Below are 15,872 nucleotides of genomic sequence, written 5' to 3'. Positions count from 1 at the left end.
TCCCTCATTTAAAATGTATTGCTCCTAAATAAATTAATGGTAATTTTGAAACATGTATAAAATCATTAGCACTCACATGAGATGTAGAGTCCAGCCATGTCAGCAACATTATAAAAGCTGTTTTATTCTACATGGAGAGGGTCCCCTCCCATCATGGGGGCTGCCATATTAAAATCACATGACCAATAACATTTAATCTCCGCAACTGCCCTATTATTGGACCCTTTACTCATGGATTAAGTTAATTTGGCTGCCTGTGAATAGTGAATGTCTATAATGGCGTTTTGATGTGATTTGAATGATACAATGGCCAATATTTACTATAATTTTTTTCTCTCCAATATTTACAATAAATAATAATGCAATCGAGTTCATTATCTAAAAACATTATCAGGTCTAAAATCATAAATAATTTACAACAGCGATTAGAACATTGTTTATTTTAACACGAAGTTTGAACTTTTTTAAGGCGTATTTACGAACTGACCCTTTCATGTTGGGGTCCTGACAAAGGAAGTCGCATACGTCTTGCAGACTTAGCATGTGTGCTAAACCCCCAAAAATAGCGAAAATAAATCAAACTAAACCATTTTTGCGTGAAAACCATACTCTGCTCTTATTCCGCTTGTATTATCAATCGCAAAGATAGGATTAAATACATGCCTATGTGTGAAGAATGGTGCATTTGTAGAATGTGTTAATTTAGCACTGGACTATTGTTGTTCCTCACGTCAGTAATGCCAACCTCCACTTAAAGAGACCAGCAGCCCTCTGTTTCACCTATTGAACCACTAAAAAATACTTTTGGTTTTTCTAAAATGTTCAAGTAGAGATAAGTAGAATAATATAAGGATCAGTGCTGTGGTTCACTGTAACAGGGTAACTGCATGAACATTCCTATAAGTAGGTGAATGAAGGGTTCTTATTGAGATGATGTAGGAGGGATTGGTAATCAATACAGTGATCAAAGCATCGACAGTGAAGATGGACAAGAAATCCTTTGACATCGTCTTGGATGAAATTAGAAAAGTAAAGTGCCTTTTAAATGCCCTCTTTATATTTGCAGCATAACAAACATATTCAGAAAGGGATGCTCAGTTAGTGAAATGATTAGTGAAGGAGCAAATGAGGTTAATGTTACATTTGTTATAACTTTTAATTTGTTGTCTAAAGTGTGTTCTGACAGATCAGAGAATCAAAGCTATAGAGCAAGTTCATGGCTATTTCTCCAGTGAGCAGGTATATTAAAGTACTAACACAAAGTCTTCTGCATATTGGTATATCTGTAACACTTCAGCATTCATATCTGCTTACCTGTCAACCTGTCTTTCCAGGTGATTAACATTCTAAAGTACTTCTCCTGGGCAGAGCCACAGATAAAGGCAGTCAAAGCTTTGCAACATGTAAGACTTTTGTTTCCCATATAGAGTTCAATCATTCACATCCATGGTTTTATTTATATTAAGTGACATCTCCCAACTGCATAACATGTTTGTTTTTTCCCCTTGCAGAAAATGGTTGCAATTCCAACAACCAAGGTTGCAAACATCCTTAACAGCTTTACATTCTCAAAAGACAGACTCGTTGTACTGGAACTCATAGCTCTGTATGTTTTGCACTACAGAATTTTTACGCATCAACAAGTTTTCAAAGAAATCACATTTAAATGCAGTAATACTATAATGGTCATTTTATTTCCTGACAGAAATATTTCTGATGCCCAAAACTACCATCCTGTGGAGGACACATTCCGTATACACCTTTCTGAGAAGAAACGTGCAAGAAGAATCCTAGAGCAGGTACAACTCACACTTCTTATTCATGTGAATTTACACACTAGATTGTAGCGGAAGGCAGATGTCTGTACATGTCTGTAATTTGTTAACATGTTTTATTGCATGATGATCAGGTATGTAAGGTGGGATGTAAAGCTCCAGTGGCGATGATTTCATCTTGCGGGATGATCCCAGGGAACCCTTACCCCAAAGGCAAACCCAGCCAGGTCACTGGAACATTTCCTGTGAGTTGTTTTACCCTCTTACAATAACAATACATATATTATATTATATTATATTATAGTAGTATAGTATAGTGTCTGTATTATATTATATAGGCGTGTAGGCTTGTCTGTGTTATTGTAACTCTTTTAGTAGATTAAAGGGCATTTAAGGGTAGCTATTATGGCATTTAAAATGTTCCTAATATTGTTTTGGGAGTCCCCAACAACAGTTTTACATGCATGCAATGACAAAAAACACTTTTGTTGTCTTATAATATGCATTTATGTTTACCTGATTTGCTCACCGACTCCCAAATGATTCGTTCAACGACTAATTTTTCCAAACCCCTTCTTTACGTGATGCTAATCTGCGGTGATTGGTCAGATGACCCAGTCAGTTGTGATTGGTATACTCTGTGCAGAGATTGTCGGAAACGGAACACCCATCACCGCTTTGTAGAAAAAAATCAAAATCAGAGAAGGAATTTGAGTTGATTTATGTTAGCGATCATAGCCCAAAGTTCGGTGGTAAACACCCAATCAGTTATTGTTTGCGTTAGCCCAACGCATAAACATATTGATAAAGCACTGCATTACTACAAGTTATTGCTCTATTCTTTATGACAACTCCAATAACATCGACAAACATTTCACATATTTCAAAAAAATTGACATTGGAGACCTAGAAGCTGCGCTGAGCGTAACTTACACAACACACACAAATACTTATTAAGCATGCTAAAAAAAACACATAAAAGCAACAATTATTAATAATACTTACAGGTTGTGATTCGGAGGAGGAAGCTGATCCAAATAAACTTGGTACTGAACCTTCTTTTAGTATCAACCGGCTCGCGAATCCACAGTTGAAAGCGTTCATGTTCGTAAAGCAATCGTCATTAAAATGACGCGAACACAGCACAAGGTTCGGGCTATACTTGTGTGGTATAGTTGTAAATATAAACTCTAGCCACTGATTTTTCACCTGCTCGTCCCAGGGCAGTGAAAAAAAGGTCGTTTTGATATGCACTTCAGAACACAGCGTCTTGTTGTCGACATGATGTTTTCAAGTTTTCCCTGGTGTCTGCGCGGGCAATGAGTGGGCGAGGCCAATTTGATAATTTTTCGTCTTAACGTCACAACGAAAAGGAAAATGACTCATTGGAAAAACGATTCATTAAATTGACTCAGAGTCAACTCCTACTTTTGAGAGACAATAACTTTTATATATAAAACTTTGCAGGATGTTTTTGTTCACTTAAATCTATGTTACACACTACATGAAAGCGTAATTTTCAAAATTCCACAATAGGTGCCCTTTAAAGCCAGGCACATTGTATGCTTTGGCAACATTTTTGACATTTAAGATAAATAAAAAGTCTCTCTTGTCATAGAAAAAATCGTCAGTCTTTGATCGTTTAGTGTGACATTGTCATTGATGGCAAATTAATTGCCTTTGCCATGAATCTTGATCTCTGATGAAGTTCTGGTAGTGACTAGGGCTTTGACTTTTGCCCAAAAATCATATTCGAAGTTCGTTTGTTTTTTAATATTAATATTCAAATATATTCGAATATTTATTAATAATATTTTGACCATTTAATGCCTTCAGTAAAACCTATTTTGGTATCAAATTTAAGTTGTATATGTTCTGTCCACCAGAGGGCAGTGTATCACTCAATGTCAATAGGCAAGCAGTGATGTTTTCACAAGAAAAAACAAACTGTCACGATTGTTTTTATTTTATTTTTTATTATAATTTATCATCAGACCCTGGAATCACAAACAGTATGCACAGCAATATGTGAGCGTAACAGATTGTTTCGTTTACATGTTCTATCAGCCAGCCATTACTGACACATTGTTTAGCAATCTGACAGCAATTACCAATAGAACAAGGCACTTTGAGATGTAAATCGAACACTCGGGATGCATTCTCCTCCCCAATCTAGATCAATCATGTAGATTAGAACACTTCGAGATGCAGTGCTATCCCCAACAATCAAACATTTAGCCTAGGCTAAATTAGAACTCGCCATTATGGGCTTTCTGGCTGGCCGTGGGAGAAACAAAAAAACAATCCGTGGCAACGGTTTTGCTATCCGTCCGCCCGTATATAAACTGTACTCACGAATTCTCAAACTGTTCCCTCGGTTTAACAAATCGTGCCCACAGAATCTAAACCATACTCACGAAGTTTCTAATCCAGCTCTCAGATTTGGAAACCGTGCCTTCAGTTTTTGCAATCTGTATCCACAAATTCAAATCTGTCGCTCTATTTTGACGGGCATATGGGAGGCCTCGTGAAGGAGATAGCATGGAGTCGATTCTTACCTGCCTCGCCCCGATCCCGACTCCTCTTCCAGCTTCCCGGGATGTAGTGTTAACAGGTGGGCTCTCATATTGCTGGTCGTTGCGTGGTAGGTTAGTTTGGTCCTACACACTTTACACACCACTTTGTCTTTGCTCGTGATGTTTCCCTTTTTTTGGAACCCAAAGTAGCACCACACGTTGCTTTAGATTTTCAGGAGTGTATATTTCGAACTCCTCAGGCGTGTTTGTAGGCGCTGGCGCTGCCATTGTTTTTGTTTACAGAATAGACGCGCTTAGTAACCATGACGCTAACGTAACCTATGACGACGCTATGCTAACGGCCCAGATGACCAATAATAGCCTTGTTAATGAACTTGCGATTCACAACTTCACCAGGCGTGAAAAAGCCTCAGAATTTTAATTGAAAACAACGTTATAAGCAAACCCATTTACAAAAATAAATAAATGCACATAACATATTCGAATATTAAAGGCTGCCTATTATTCGTTCGAATATCTTTTTTTATATATATATTCGAATTATATTCGAATAACGAAGTTCGGAGTCAAAGCCCTAGTAGTGACCACTTCTACAATCGCCAAATGACATAAAACATCCAGTCAGCGCTGTCAATTGGACGATTGGGACCAAAGTCTTGTCTACAATGTATGTCAAACAGTTATACAAAATGTTGCACAGTGTGCCATGGCTTTTACCCAAGATCTCACTGGGATCATATTGTATACTGTAGTCAGACAAACATTAATTGTAAAGGACAGTAAAAATTGCACAGCGTGCACCTGGCTTAATGTAGCTTGTGCTGAAACTTTCAAGGGACTTCCCGCCAAAAAGGAGGGAGAGGATGCAAACTTAGAAGGAAAGGGCATTGCTGCGTGCATCCTTGGACCAAGCAGACCGGTATGTTTTAATGAAAAGATGTTACTGCTGTTAGATATTTGTACTTTGAATGCTTTTGATATGTGATTAATGGCAAACCACCTCCTGAAGTGACCTTGTATAATGGATACACCTCTTTGAAATCAACTCTTTATTACATTGTTCTCTTTTCTTCCTAACAGTCACCTTCAACTTACAATCCACACAGACCTGTGCCATACCCTATCCCACCTTGTCGGCCACACGCAACCATCGCCCCAAGTAAGACCCTGTTTCTTCATATTTGCAGAGAGGGGTTACAGAGAATAGGGTGTTTGTGAAATGTTATCCTTACGGTACAAGAGGTTGGTTCACGAGGGCTACTTTAGAATGGAGCTGTGGAGGAGGCCAATATTAATTATTTTCCACCGACAGGGTTCTGGTACCCTGGTTTAGGGCTGGAAAATCAAATCAGATCAGAATCAGCCCCTTAACCTGCTGGTCTCCAAACAGGAATGACTAACGTTTATTTTTGGGGGGCAGGTTAGGCAAGATGTCCTCACTTTGTAATGTTTTCAAAATGTTTATAATCAAGAAGGTTTCTTCACTGAAAATGCCTAATGTGACCCACTTTCAGTTGCCGGATGAATATTGTTATTACAAATATCATGTGTGAACTGATTGCTATGAATTGTATTTGTTCTACATATATATTTAATAAACATTAGCACTGGGACCATTTGATGGAAAAGGGGTAAAGGTTGCCCTTTATGACTCTCAAATGCACTCAAATGTTATGAAAGTTTGTGAGGGGGGGGGGGTTTGGTTGATCTTTACTCATCAACCCTTGAAGAATGTTCTCACACTCTTCTCTGGATGCCACTCAGGTGCGTACAACAATGCAGGTCTGGTGTCAGTGGGTGGGGTCATCACTGCCACTGTGCAACCCCCACCCTACCGAGCCACTCCCAATTTGGCAGGTACAACTTGCAGTTGCTGATGCTAGTGCTGTGTGCTGGCTAATAGCTGTAATGGCAATGCTTTCTGTAGATGCTACTTCACCAGAGCAAGCTCTAAATTTGCCTGCAGCACCAATAACATGCAGTTTAATCGTGCTTAAGATTCTTCACAGGGATTCTTTCTAATCTTGCTGCTAATATCATTTCCAGATGCTTTGACTGATTATATAAGGCACAAATAGAGTCCACATTTCAGTGGATGCTAATATCTGAATGCATCAACTTTGCCTCATTAATTTAGTCACAAAGGGCACTATGCTATACATTTAAAGTCAATATTTAGAGAAGGAGTGCTTGCTATGTGTCATTATGCATATTATAGTGCATCTAGGGTGTGGACATACCCTAAATTCTCTTTTGCTTTCTAATGCGTCTTTTAACCGCAACACTAATTAATCTTGGCTGCATGTGGTGTCTGTGTCTTCATTTGATGACTAACTATTACCCTTTTTAATATTTCACTGTGCTGGTCTTTACAGGTTACAGCCGTCAACAAAATCCAACCTCCAACTTCTCTGGCATACCAGCTATGTCTCCTCATAGTTCCACCACATCCACTCCTGTAACCTCTCAAGCTCAGTCTACCACACCTATCACTCCAGTTTTCCCTGGCATGGTACCATCCCAGAACCCTGTAACCCCCTCTCCTACTTCTGCCCCCTCACCCTCTGTCATCAAAGGGCCTCCTATCCCGGCCATGTCTCCCCATCCCAATCAAAGTGGTCACACCATGCCTATTACCTCCCCATTTTCTGGCATGCCCCTTTCAGGTAGAAACACCCCTTCAGTCATCAAAACCCCATCTGGAACACCCTGTGGTACACCTGGGCCATTTGCAAACATCCACTCTTCTGCTATCCATGGTGCACCCCGCTCTGAAACTCCTACCGGTGGCCCTACACCTACTCCCATTACTCCTTATGTATCAGCTATGGGTTTACCCTCAAAGGAGGGTTATCCACCCTCCTCAGATTCCCAGACAGGTCCTTCGTTTCCTGGAGCTCAACCCTCTACCCAGTCACATTCAGTTATCCGTAGTTACACACCCTCAGGAATGTCCTCTCACACTCCTGGACACTTTACTCCAGGCATGCAAAGTGTCGGAGGTTTGCCAGCAGTGTCTGGTGCTCCCAGCCCTAAGCCCTCTACTGGCTTGTCCAACCAGGCATCCATGAGTAGCCCAGCTGGTGCATTCTTTAGTGAGCAACATGCTAGCTCCATGGTCCGGCATGGCGGAGGTAGTGGCAGTAACAGCCCTGTCTCTTCCGCTTTCAAAGGGCCCTCGCGATCAGGCACCCCTTCCCTTAACTCTCTGGTAATGCCTAATTCCGCTGTCCTTGCCCAATCCGTGGACATGCCCTCACCCCAGCCGTCTTTACCCAGCACTTCTAGCGTAGCCGGACTCCACAGGCTTTCCTCCATGCTAGGCTCCCAGTCTGGGAGTAGCCCTGCCCCGCACTTCACAGCCATCTCCCCCTTCCAGTCTTTATCTGCAGCTTCTCCTTTCCCTGGAGCCCAATCCTCAATTTCTACCTCATCTTGCCCCACTCCTGCTGCCTCATCTGTATATTCAGGCTTGGCTCACTCTAGCACTTCCAGTCCATCCTCCTTTGGCTTGGGCATGACCACCTCTCCCTCTATGTTCCCGGGCCTTCCTCCTGGCACAAACCCTGCCTTCTCAGCTTTTGGAGGTTCTGTGCCCTCTGCAGCAGGTAGCCCAGTGTTGTCCTCCATATTGGGCCTTCCGGGAGTCTCCTCCTCAGTGGCCACCGTTGCACCTCTCCAGGCAGCAGCAGTAGCAGTGGCTGCCGCAGCAGGAGTCCCCGCGTCCTCTCATGTGCTTCCTGGCTTCGCTTCTGCATTCAGCTCTAACTTCAACCCTGCTCTGGTTGGCCAGGCTGGGTATGTTTTTCTTTCATCATATAATTACTTTGGATAATGTTGCAAAGTATTAAATAGTTGAGAGGTTTATTGATTTAAGGTTTTAAGGCTACTGGATGCTAAAAACCTAATGCTAAACTCTTAACTGATCATCTGAAATGTATATGGTAAAGAAATTAGCTCTGTTTCAAAACTTTCAGATCTTTGAGAAACTTATTCTTGGCTCCTTCAAGAACTTTAAAGAAATCTAATGACTGTCATCAGTTCCTAATAAGAGAATGGCTTTGAGGCATTTTAAATATATTTCGAATTTTCTTAAGTACATAAATAGGATATTTGAGGCTGCTTTAAAATGTGTTTGGAGGATATCCAGAAGGTTTTTTTAATGCTAATTGTAGCATTGTGTTCACTTAGCAACATAGAGACAGAGCGCAACGCATCATAATCTGAAGACCACGCCCACCGGGGGGGGAAACAATCCAACCGTCTCCATTGACTTTGCATTGCGAGAGGCTGCCTCCTTGTCATTTATGACTTATAACAAAAAACAATGTCTAAAAGCTGCTGTGTGACAAGGTGTACAGCAAACAAGCTAAATAACCCAGATATAAATTTTTATAACCTGTCGACCCCAAAAAACGGTTTGTTTCAGGACATAAAAGTGGATCAATTGAGACTCTGAGAACTACGCCCACTGGAACGCGACATGATATTGTAAAAAAAAATTGATTGCTTATTTCACCACCCTATGTGAACCTGTGAGGAGGAGATATATTGAGAAGTTAAATTGTATTGGTCTATGTCAGTGCCCCTTTTCCTTCTTTTTTTTGGAAAAATTATCCGACTGAATGGCCCAACATGAAATACCCTGATATCTACAACAATTTGATCGAATCACCAGGTAACAGCATCATTTCACCTACGATCAAAACACACACTGTTACAAAAATAATGGGACAACTTAGCTATTAGAAAGCTATATTAGCTATATATATATATATATATATATATATATATATATATATATATATATATATACACACTCACCTAAAGGATTATTAGGAACACCATACTAATACTGTGTTTGACCCCCTTTAGCCTTCAGAACTGCCTTAATTCTACGTGGCATTGATTCAACAAGGTGCTGAAAGCATTCTTTAGAAATGTTGGCCCATATTGATAGGATAGCATCTTGCAGTTGATGGAGATTTGTGGGATGCACATCCAGGGCACGAAGCTCCTGTTCCACCACATCCCAAAGATGCTGTATTGGGTTGAGATCTGGTGACTGTGGGGGCCATTTTAGTACAGTGAACTCATTGTCATGTTCAAGAAACCAATTTGAAATGATTCGAGCTTTGTGACATGGTGCATTATCCTGCTGGAAGTAGCCATCAGAGGATGGGTACATGGTGGCCATAAAGGGATGGACATGGTCAGAAACAATGCTCAGGTAGGCCGTGGCATTTAAACGATGCCCAATTGGCACTAAGGGGCCTAAAGTGTGCCAAGAAAACATCCCCCACACCATTACACCACCACCACCAGCCTGCACAGTGGTAACAAGGCATGATGGATCCATGTTCTCATTCTGTTTACGCCAAATTCGACTCTACCATCTGAATGTCTCAACAGAAATCGAGACTCATCAGACCAGGCAACATTTTTCCAGTCTTCAACTGTCCAATTTTGGTGAGCTCTTGCAAATTGTAGCCTCTTTTTCCTATTTGTAGTGGAGATGAGTGGTACCCGGTGGGGTCTTCTGCTGTTGTAGCCCATCCGCCTCAAGGTTGTGCGTGTTGTGGCTTCACAAATGCTTTGCTGCATACCTCGGTTGTAACAAGTGGTTATTTCAGGCAAAGTTGTTCTTCTATCAGCTTGAATCATTCGGCCCATTCTCCTCTGACCTCTAGCATCAACAAGGCATTTTCGCCCACAGGACTGCCGCATACTGAATGTTTTTCCCTTTTCACACCATTCTTTGTAAACCCTAGAAATGGTTGTGCGTGAAAATTCCAGTAACTGAGCAGATTGTGAAATACTCAGACTGGCCCGTCTGGCACCAACAACCATGCCACGCTCAAAATTGCTTAAATCACCTTTCTTTCCCATTCTGACATTCAGTTTGGAGTTCAGGAGATTGTCTTGACCAGGACCACACCCCTAAATGCATTGAAGCAACTGCCATGTGATTGGTTGATTAGATAATTGCATTAATGAGAAATTGAACAGGTGTTCCTAATAATCCTTTAGGTGAGTGTATATTAGCAATGTGTGCAAGTAGCTGTAGCTTGGGCCAATTGAATTCGTCCAAAACCTTTCTATGTCAGAGAAAATGCTATTATTTTGAACGATGGTTTGTTGTAAAAAGAAAAGAAGTGTATGATATTCAAAGTATTTTTAGAATTAAATTGTACATAAATAGGTTAACCAAAACAAATGTGTTTATGTCTGAGACCATAGGCTATTTACCTGCAGACACTGAAATGACATACACTATGTGATACTGTACAAATATTTTGAGTGTCTCTTAGTTTCCTATAAATAACCACGGATGTCCCGTATTTTCCTTTTCTGAAGTTGTCAACTCTATGCATAATTTCTCAATTGATCCACTTTTATGTCCTGAAACAAACCGTTTTTTGGGGTCGACAGCTTATAAAAATTTATTTCTGGGTTATTTAGCTTGTATGCTGTACACCTTGTCACACAGCAGCTTTTAGACATTGTTTTGTTTTTTGTTATAAATCATAAATGACAAGGAGGCAGCCTCTCGCAATGCAAAGTCAATGGAGACAGTTGGATTGAACAACAAGGTTAGGTTTTGATTTGACATGCTAAGACTTTTCTTTGGAAAATTACCACAGAATAGAGCTGCCACAGTGGTTTTTCAATTTTACCCGCATTTGCTTTTTAGGCGCACCTTTTTCCACGCACACCCACTAAATTTACAGCACCAAAGTCCACAGTGTTTGTCACTGTTTACTCACACCACACACATGCACACATTGCACACTCGCACATACAGGTTATTTAGTTTTCCTATGCCCAATGAAGAGTTACTGCCAACCCAGAGATGGGTGCAGGCCTGGCTGCAGAGTTAAGCTTGAGCCAGCCGCTGCAGGGAAGTTAGAGAATCCATTAGTCTGAGTAGGGAAACTGTCCAGTGCTGATGCTGAGTGAGCCTACGTATTTAGGCCACGCCATTTAGGCGTGGCCTAAATACGCTCTGTCTCTATGCTGGAGCACAATTTGTGACAAGGATTTGCTGTCATTTTTTAGCTTCTGTGTACAGCAGCATTATTTGGAACCAAGATAATTTCAAACATTTTTAGTTTAAATTCTACATTTCAAAGTCCAAAGCATATAGTTTCCATTCTTGATATTGGAGTGCTATAAACTCTACTATTTTTGGTCACATTGCTGTTTAACTTAGTTTAGATACCAGGCCTCTCAGTAGCATATGTCACATGTAAATTATGGCTGTCAAGCAGTGTTATCGAAGTGAGTACATGCTAGCTGGACTTTGATTTGGTCAATGTGATTGCAGACAATTGTAACACTATGCTAAGTTGACCTTTTGTCACAGTAAGATTGATCAATAGGGTTGCCCTCCAGAATGTTACTAACTTTGTGCTGTTCTGTGATTGTGTGTTGCTCAGGCTAACAGGTGGTCTCCAAGCCCCTGGAGGAACAGGTTTCCCAGGGTTGCTTTCTTTCCCCACAGGGATGCACAACTTCCCTACTACAGCATCTCCAGCTGCTCTGTCTGGTCTACACAACCCTGCCATGCAGTCCGCACTTTTGCAGGTAACATACATCTGCAGTGCATTCTCCAAATCTGTACCCTTGCTGTTCAAAATAATATAAGCAGCTTTAATGGCCAATTCAGTTTTTGCTAGATGCAGTTAATAATTTGCAATTATTTATTCAGGGCTCCAGATGGCAACTTAAATGTTTGCAATTGTAAAAAATGTATTAATAGTAAGTGTTTGAAAGCTTAATATTTTATACTTAAACACTTAAAAAGCCATAAGTGGCAGATTATTTTTCTTTGAGGGGAAAATAATTTGTTTTGGTTGCTCTATTACTTTTTACTGTATGTTTGTTGAATGAACTATAACGTTGACACATTTGGCCAACATCCCATGTGTGCTTGCAGGCTCACTCAGCATCAGCACTGGACAGTTTCCCTACTCAGACTAATGGATTCTCTAACTTCCCTGCAGCGGCTGGCTCAAGCTTAACTCTGCAGCCAGGCCTGCACCCATCTCTGGGTTGGCAGTAACTCTTCATTGGGCATAGGAAAACTAAATAACCTGTATGTGCGAGTGTGCAATGTGTGCATGTGTGTGGTGTGAGTAAACAGTGACAAACACTGTGGACTTTGGTGCTGTAAATTTAGTGGGTGTGCGTGGAAAAAGGTGCGCCTAAAAAGCAAATGCGGGTAAAATTGAAAAACCACTGTGGCAGCTCTATTCTGTGGTAATTTTCCAAAGAAAAGTCTTAGCATGTCAAATCAAAACCTAACCTTGTTGTTCATTGCTGGGATTTCTGATTGGATTTTGAATGTGTCTTGTATTTGAATGAATAAAATATGTACTATTCTTAATATTTTAGTTTGTAGCAGGGTCGTAACCACAATATAGATTGAGGGGGACAAGTCCCCACTAATAGTCAGATATGGCCAATTTGTCCACCCCAATAATTGATATCCTTGTTGCTGATCTGCTGTAGTCCATTATGCACTGTTGTCTAATTATCATTCAGTTGTTGCGGGAATAGCATAATGGTTTGAAAAAGTTAAATTTTTTGCGTACTCACTAGTCTAACATCACTTGTCAATGTCATGTGAGATAGCCAATCAAATAGATTAAGGTGGGACTCAATTTTAAGAAGCTAAGCGGGCCGGGAACCTCGTGGATTATTCCAGCACAGAGCATCAGTAAGCTGTTAATTTTAAGAGTGTTTGTGTCATGTAAGATGTAAGTATCTAACTAAACATGCAATATTTACCCACTGTTTTATGAGTGAAATGTTGTACTGACCAACAGTCATTTCCAAGGGTGCAAACTATCCTCCATTTGGTGAAATTCACCGTTTTTAGTTGGAAATATGTCACGTGCAGTACGTGATTCCTATTTCATTCATAATTGTGAATGTGAAAACATTAACAGAGTAGTTTTCAGTATATCAGGCTTAAGACAAAGAGCAAATGTGTAATAATCTGACGTAGCTTTTTAGAAAATTCCCAAGCTACATAAAGGACAAATACTATAAAGCACTATTAAAGGTTCAGTATAAAGACATCACAACAGTAGTCCGTATGACTTGTGCATTTTATTCCAAGCTTTCTGGGCCGTCAAACAGCTTTGTGTTATATGGACTACTTTTATGATATTTTCATTCTCAAATAAAATGTTGTGTTAAGATTCTACTGGGGGAGAAAACTCAATCAGAGAGAACTTGAGGGCAGTAAATAATTTTGTGTATTTTCTTTTTTGCTAGCTAGCAGACAAGTTGTCATTTTACAGATACATCATTGATGAAAAGAAATTCAAATTATATTCGTCTTTTCTTTGGAACGGCACAAAAAAATGAAAAGATGACTGAAACAGGCAAATTGCTAGCAATGCAGATACTGTGTTTTTCTTGTACTGTGTGAACTTAAAAAAAAAAAAAACATGTTCTGTATCTATTAAAACCAAAAATTATCAAATTATGGGCCCAGATCGCATTTAAAAAAAACCTCCCCACCCCCAACAAGGTTACAGCATTGGTTTGTATTAATTAGGGCAATTCATTTTAAATTCACTCCAGTAGATAAACTGTGAATAGTGTGGGTGTGTACATTTTGCTATACTGTTTTTGCCCTGTATTCAGAAAGTTAGGGGGTTAACTGACCTTTTCAAATGTCTTTGTCAAATACTGTACATGTACTTTGAGAATGGGTAAATTAGGTGTTTGCTCTCTACTGTAGCTGTTTTGTTGACTTTAAGTTTTTTACCATGCAAACTTCTTCACATGAGATTATTTTTTTTATCAAGTTGCCTTGCAACTCTATGGTAACTTTAAGTGTTACGGTTTTACAATTTTGCTGATGTTAAGGTCAGTATCATACATTTTTCATGTATATAATGTGTAGATCTCAGAGTCTGCAGTACTCCTGTTTGTTTCCACCATTATATATTATAAAATATATTTAATAAAATGGTAGGTTTAGACTAGTATGTTCTAATGATATAAATAAATAAAAGATATTTTCTTAGACTTGTGTTATTTGATTTAATTATGAATTTCTGGATATGAATGGTTAACCAGCACGTTATTTCCCCTCCCTGATTTTCCAGAATTACCAATGAACCCACAGCAACTTTCTCAAATAAGACCGATACAGCACCATTTGTAGAACAAAATATAATTATATTATTTGTGGAGATTGCTACCAGGATTCTTGTTCTCGATTTATTATCTACTTAAATTTGATTAGTGTATAATGTATCTGATTATTTGTTGATGTCTAGATCTGAGTGGTCATAAAATATCAAGAGCATCAAGCAAAGATTTGCTAATTTTAGCTTTGACTTGCCTGTTCAAGGTCTTAATTTTAGTATTTTCTGGCTTCCTACTTTTGCAGTTACCTATAAAAATGCAAAATATTCACCACAAATAGGCTACAATTTTGAAAGTAATGTGGGGTGTTTTAATACAGATTCCTCCCTTGATAGTGAAATTCTCTTCTTTTTGCACAGACCACCACACAAATTCAGTGTTGATGTGTTTGCTGATCTCGAGCAGTTATTTATATTATGAATGGTCTTATAGAATGTATAGAAGAAAAACACTTATTTGCCCTGCCTATTCTTAAGGTAATTTGGCATGATTTTGGGGATGTAATTACTAATGGCTAAAATTGAAAAATAAAAATCTAAAAGGTGAAACCATGTCATAAACATATATAATGCCAGTGATAAGTGGAAATCTCCACTTTACTGTCAGAGTCATGAGACACCACCCATTACCAACTGTTACCACTTGAACTTTCATTCACTTCACTTCCATGCAGCATTACGTAATACTAACAATGAGTTCTCACATACAGTATAGACCATGAATGTTCCTCCCATTACTAGACACAGATTATAAAAATATATATGTATTTATATTTATTTAATTAAATTAACTTTATATATCAGGGTCTCCAATGGAGTACTACATGGGGTGCACCAATTATCCGTTATCATTTCATCTCAAACATAATTTTGTGAAATAGCCTAAAAATATGTTTTATATGTGAAAACACAAAGAAAATGTGTTTTCAAACATTTAACAGTAGGTAAAATTGGACAATGATTAATTTATTGTAACTGGGGATCCCATTTCTACCTAAAAATCCCTGTCATCATAAAGTGTACCACTTTATCAGGTACACTTACATATTCATGCAAATATCAAATCAGCCAATTGTGTGGCAGCAGTACAATGCATGCCAGATGGGCTGGTTTGAGTATTACAGTAACTGCTGATCTCCTGGGATTTTCACACACAACAGTCTCTAGAGTTTACTCAGAATGGTGCCAAAAATTTTTTAAATCTTGTTGATGACAGAGGTCAGCGGAGAACGGCCAGACTGATTTGAGCTAACAGAAAGGCTACGGTAACTTAGATAACTGCTCTGTACAATTGTAGTAAGCAGAATAGCATCTCAGAATGCACAACACGTCAAATCTTGAGGCAGATGTGCTACAACAGCAGAAGACCACTTCAGGTTATGCATTGCACT

The 15,872-nt window shown here is 39.4% G+C and overlaps 1 protein-coding gene across 2 annotated transcripts; it reads left to right on the top strand.

Moving 5' to 3' along the window:
• Nucleotides 1-518: 518 nt before the first annotated feature.
• LOC127635436 (proline and serine-rich protein 1-like) lies at nucleotides 519-14,308 on the top strand. Of its 2 annotated transcripts, XM_052115487.1 has the most exons (12): nucleotides 519-1,029; nucleotides 1,174-1,239; nucleotides 1,335-1,403; nucleotides 1,512-1,606; nucleotides 1,706-1,799; nucleotides 1,910-2,020; nucleotides 5,148-5,231; nucleotides 5,393-5,471; nucleotides 6,077-6,169; nucleotides 6,688-8,110; nucleotides 11,752-11,899; nucleotides 12,252-14,308. In XM_052115487.1, the coding sequence occupies exons 1-12, from the start codon at nucleotides 985-987 to the stop codon at nucleotides 12,375-12,377; spliced, it is 2,433 nt and encodes an 810-aa protein (XP_051971447.1). In that variant the 5' UTR covers nucleotides 519-984; the 3' UTR covers nucleotides 12,378-14,308. The 2 variants fall into 2 exon arrangements, with proteins under 2 accessions (XP_051971447.1, XP_051971448.1); XM_052115488.1 differs by lacking the exon at nucleotides 6,077-6,169.
• The last annotated feature ends 1,564 nt before the right edge of the window (nucleotides 14,309-15,872 follow it).

Source organism: Xyrauchen texanus, chromosome 43 (genome assembly GCF_025860055.1).
Source record: "Xyrauchen texanus isolate HMW12.3.18 chromosome 43, RBS_HiC_50CHRs, whole genome shotgun sequence".
NCBI classification, from domain to species: domain Eukaryota; kingdom Metazoa; phylum Chordata; class Actinopteri; order Cypriniformes; family Catostomidae; genus Xyrauchen; species Xyrauchen texanus.
This window is presented reverse-complemented; position numbering and strand designations above follow the sequence as displayed.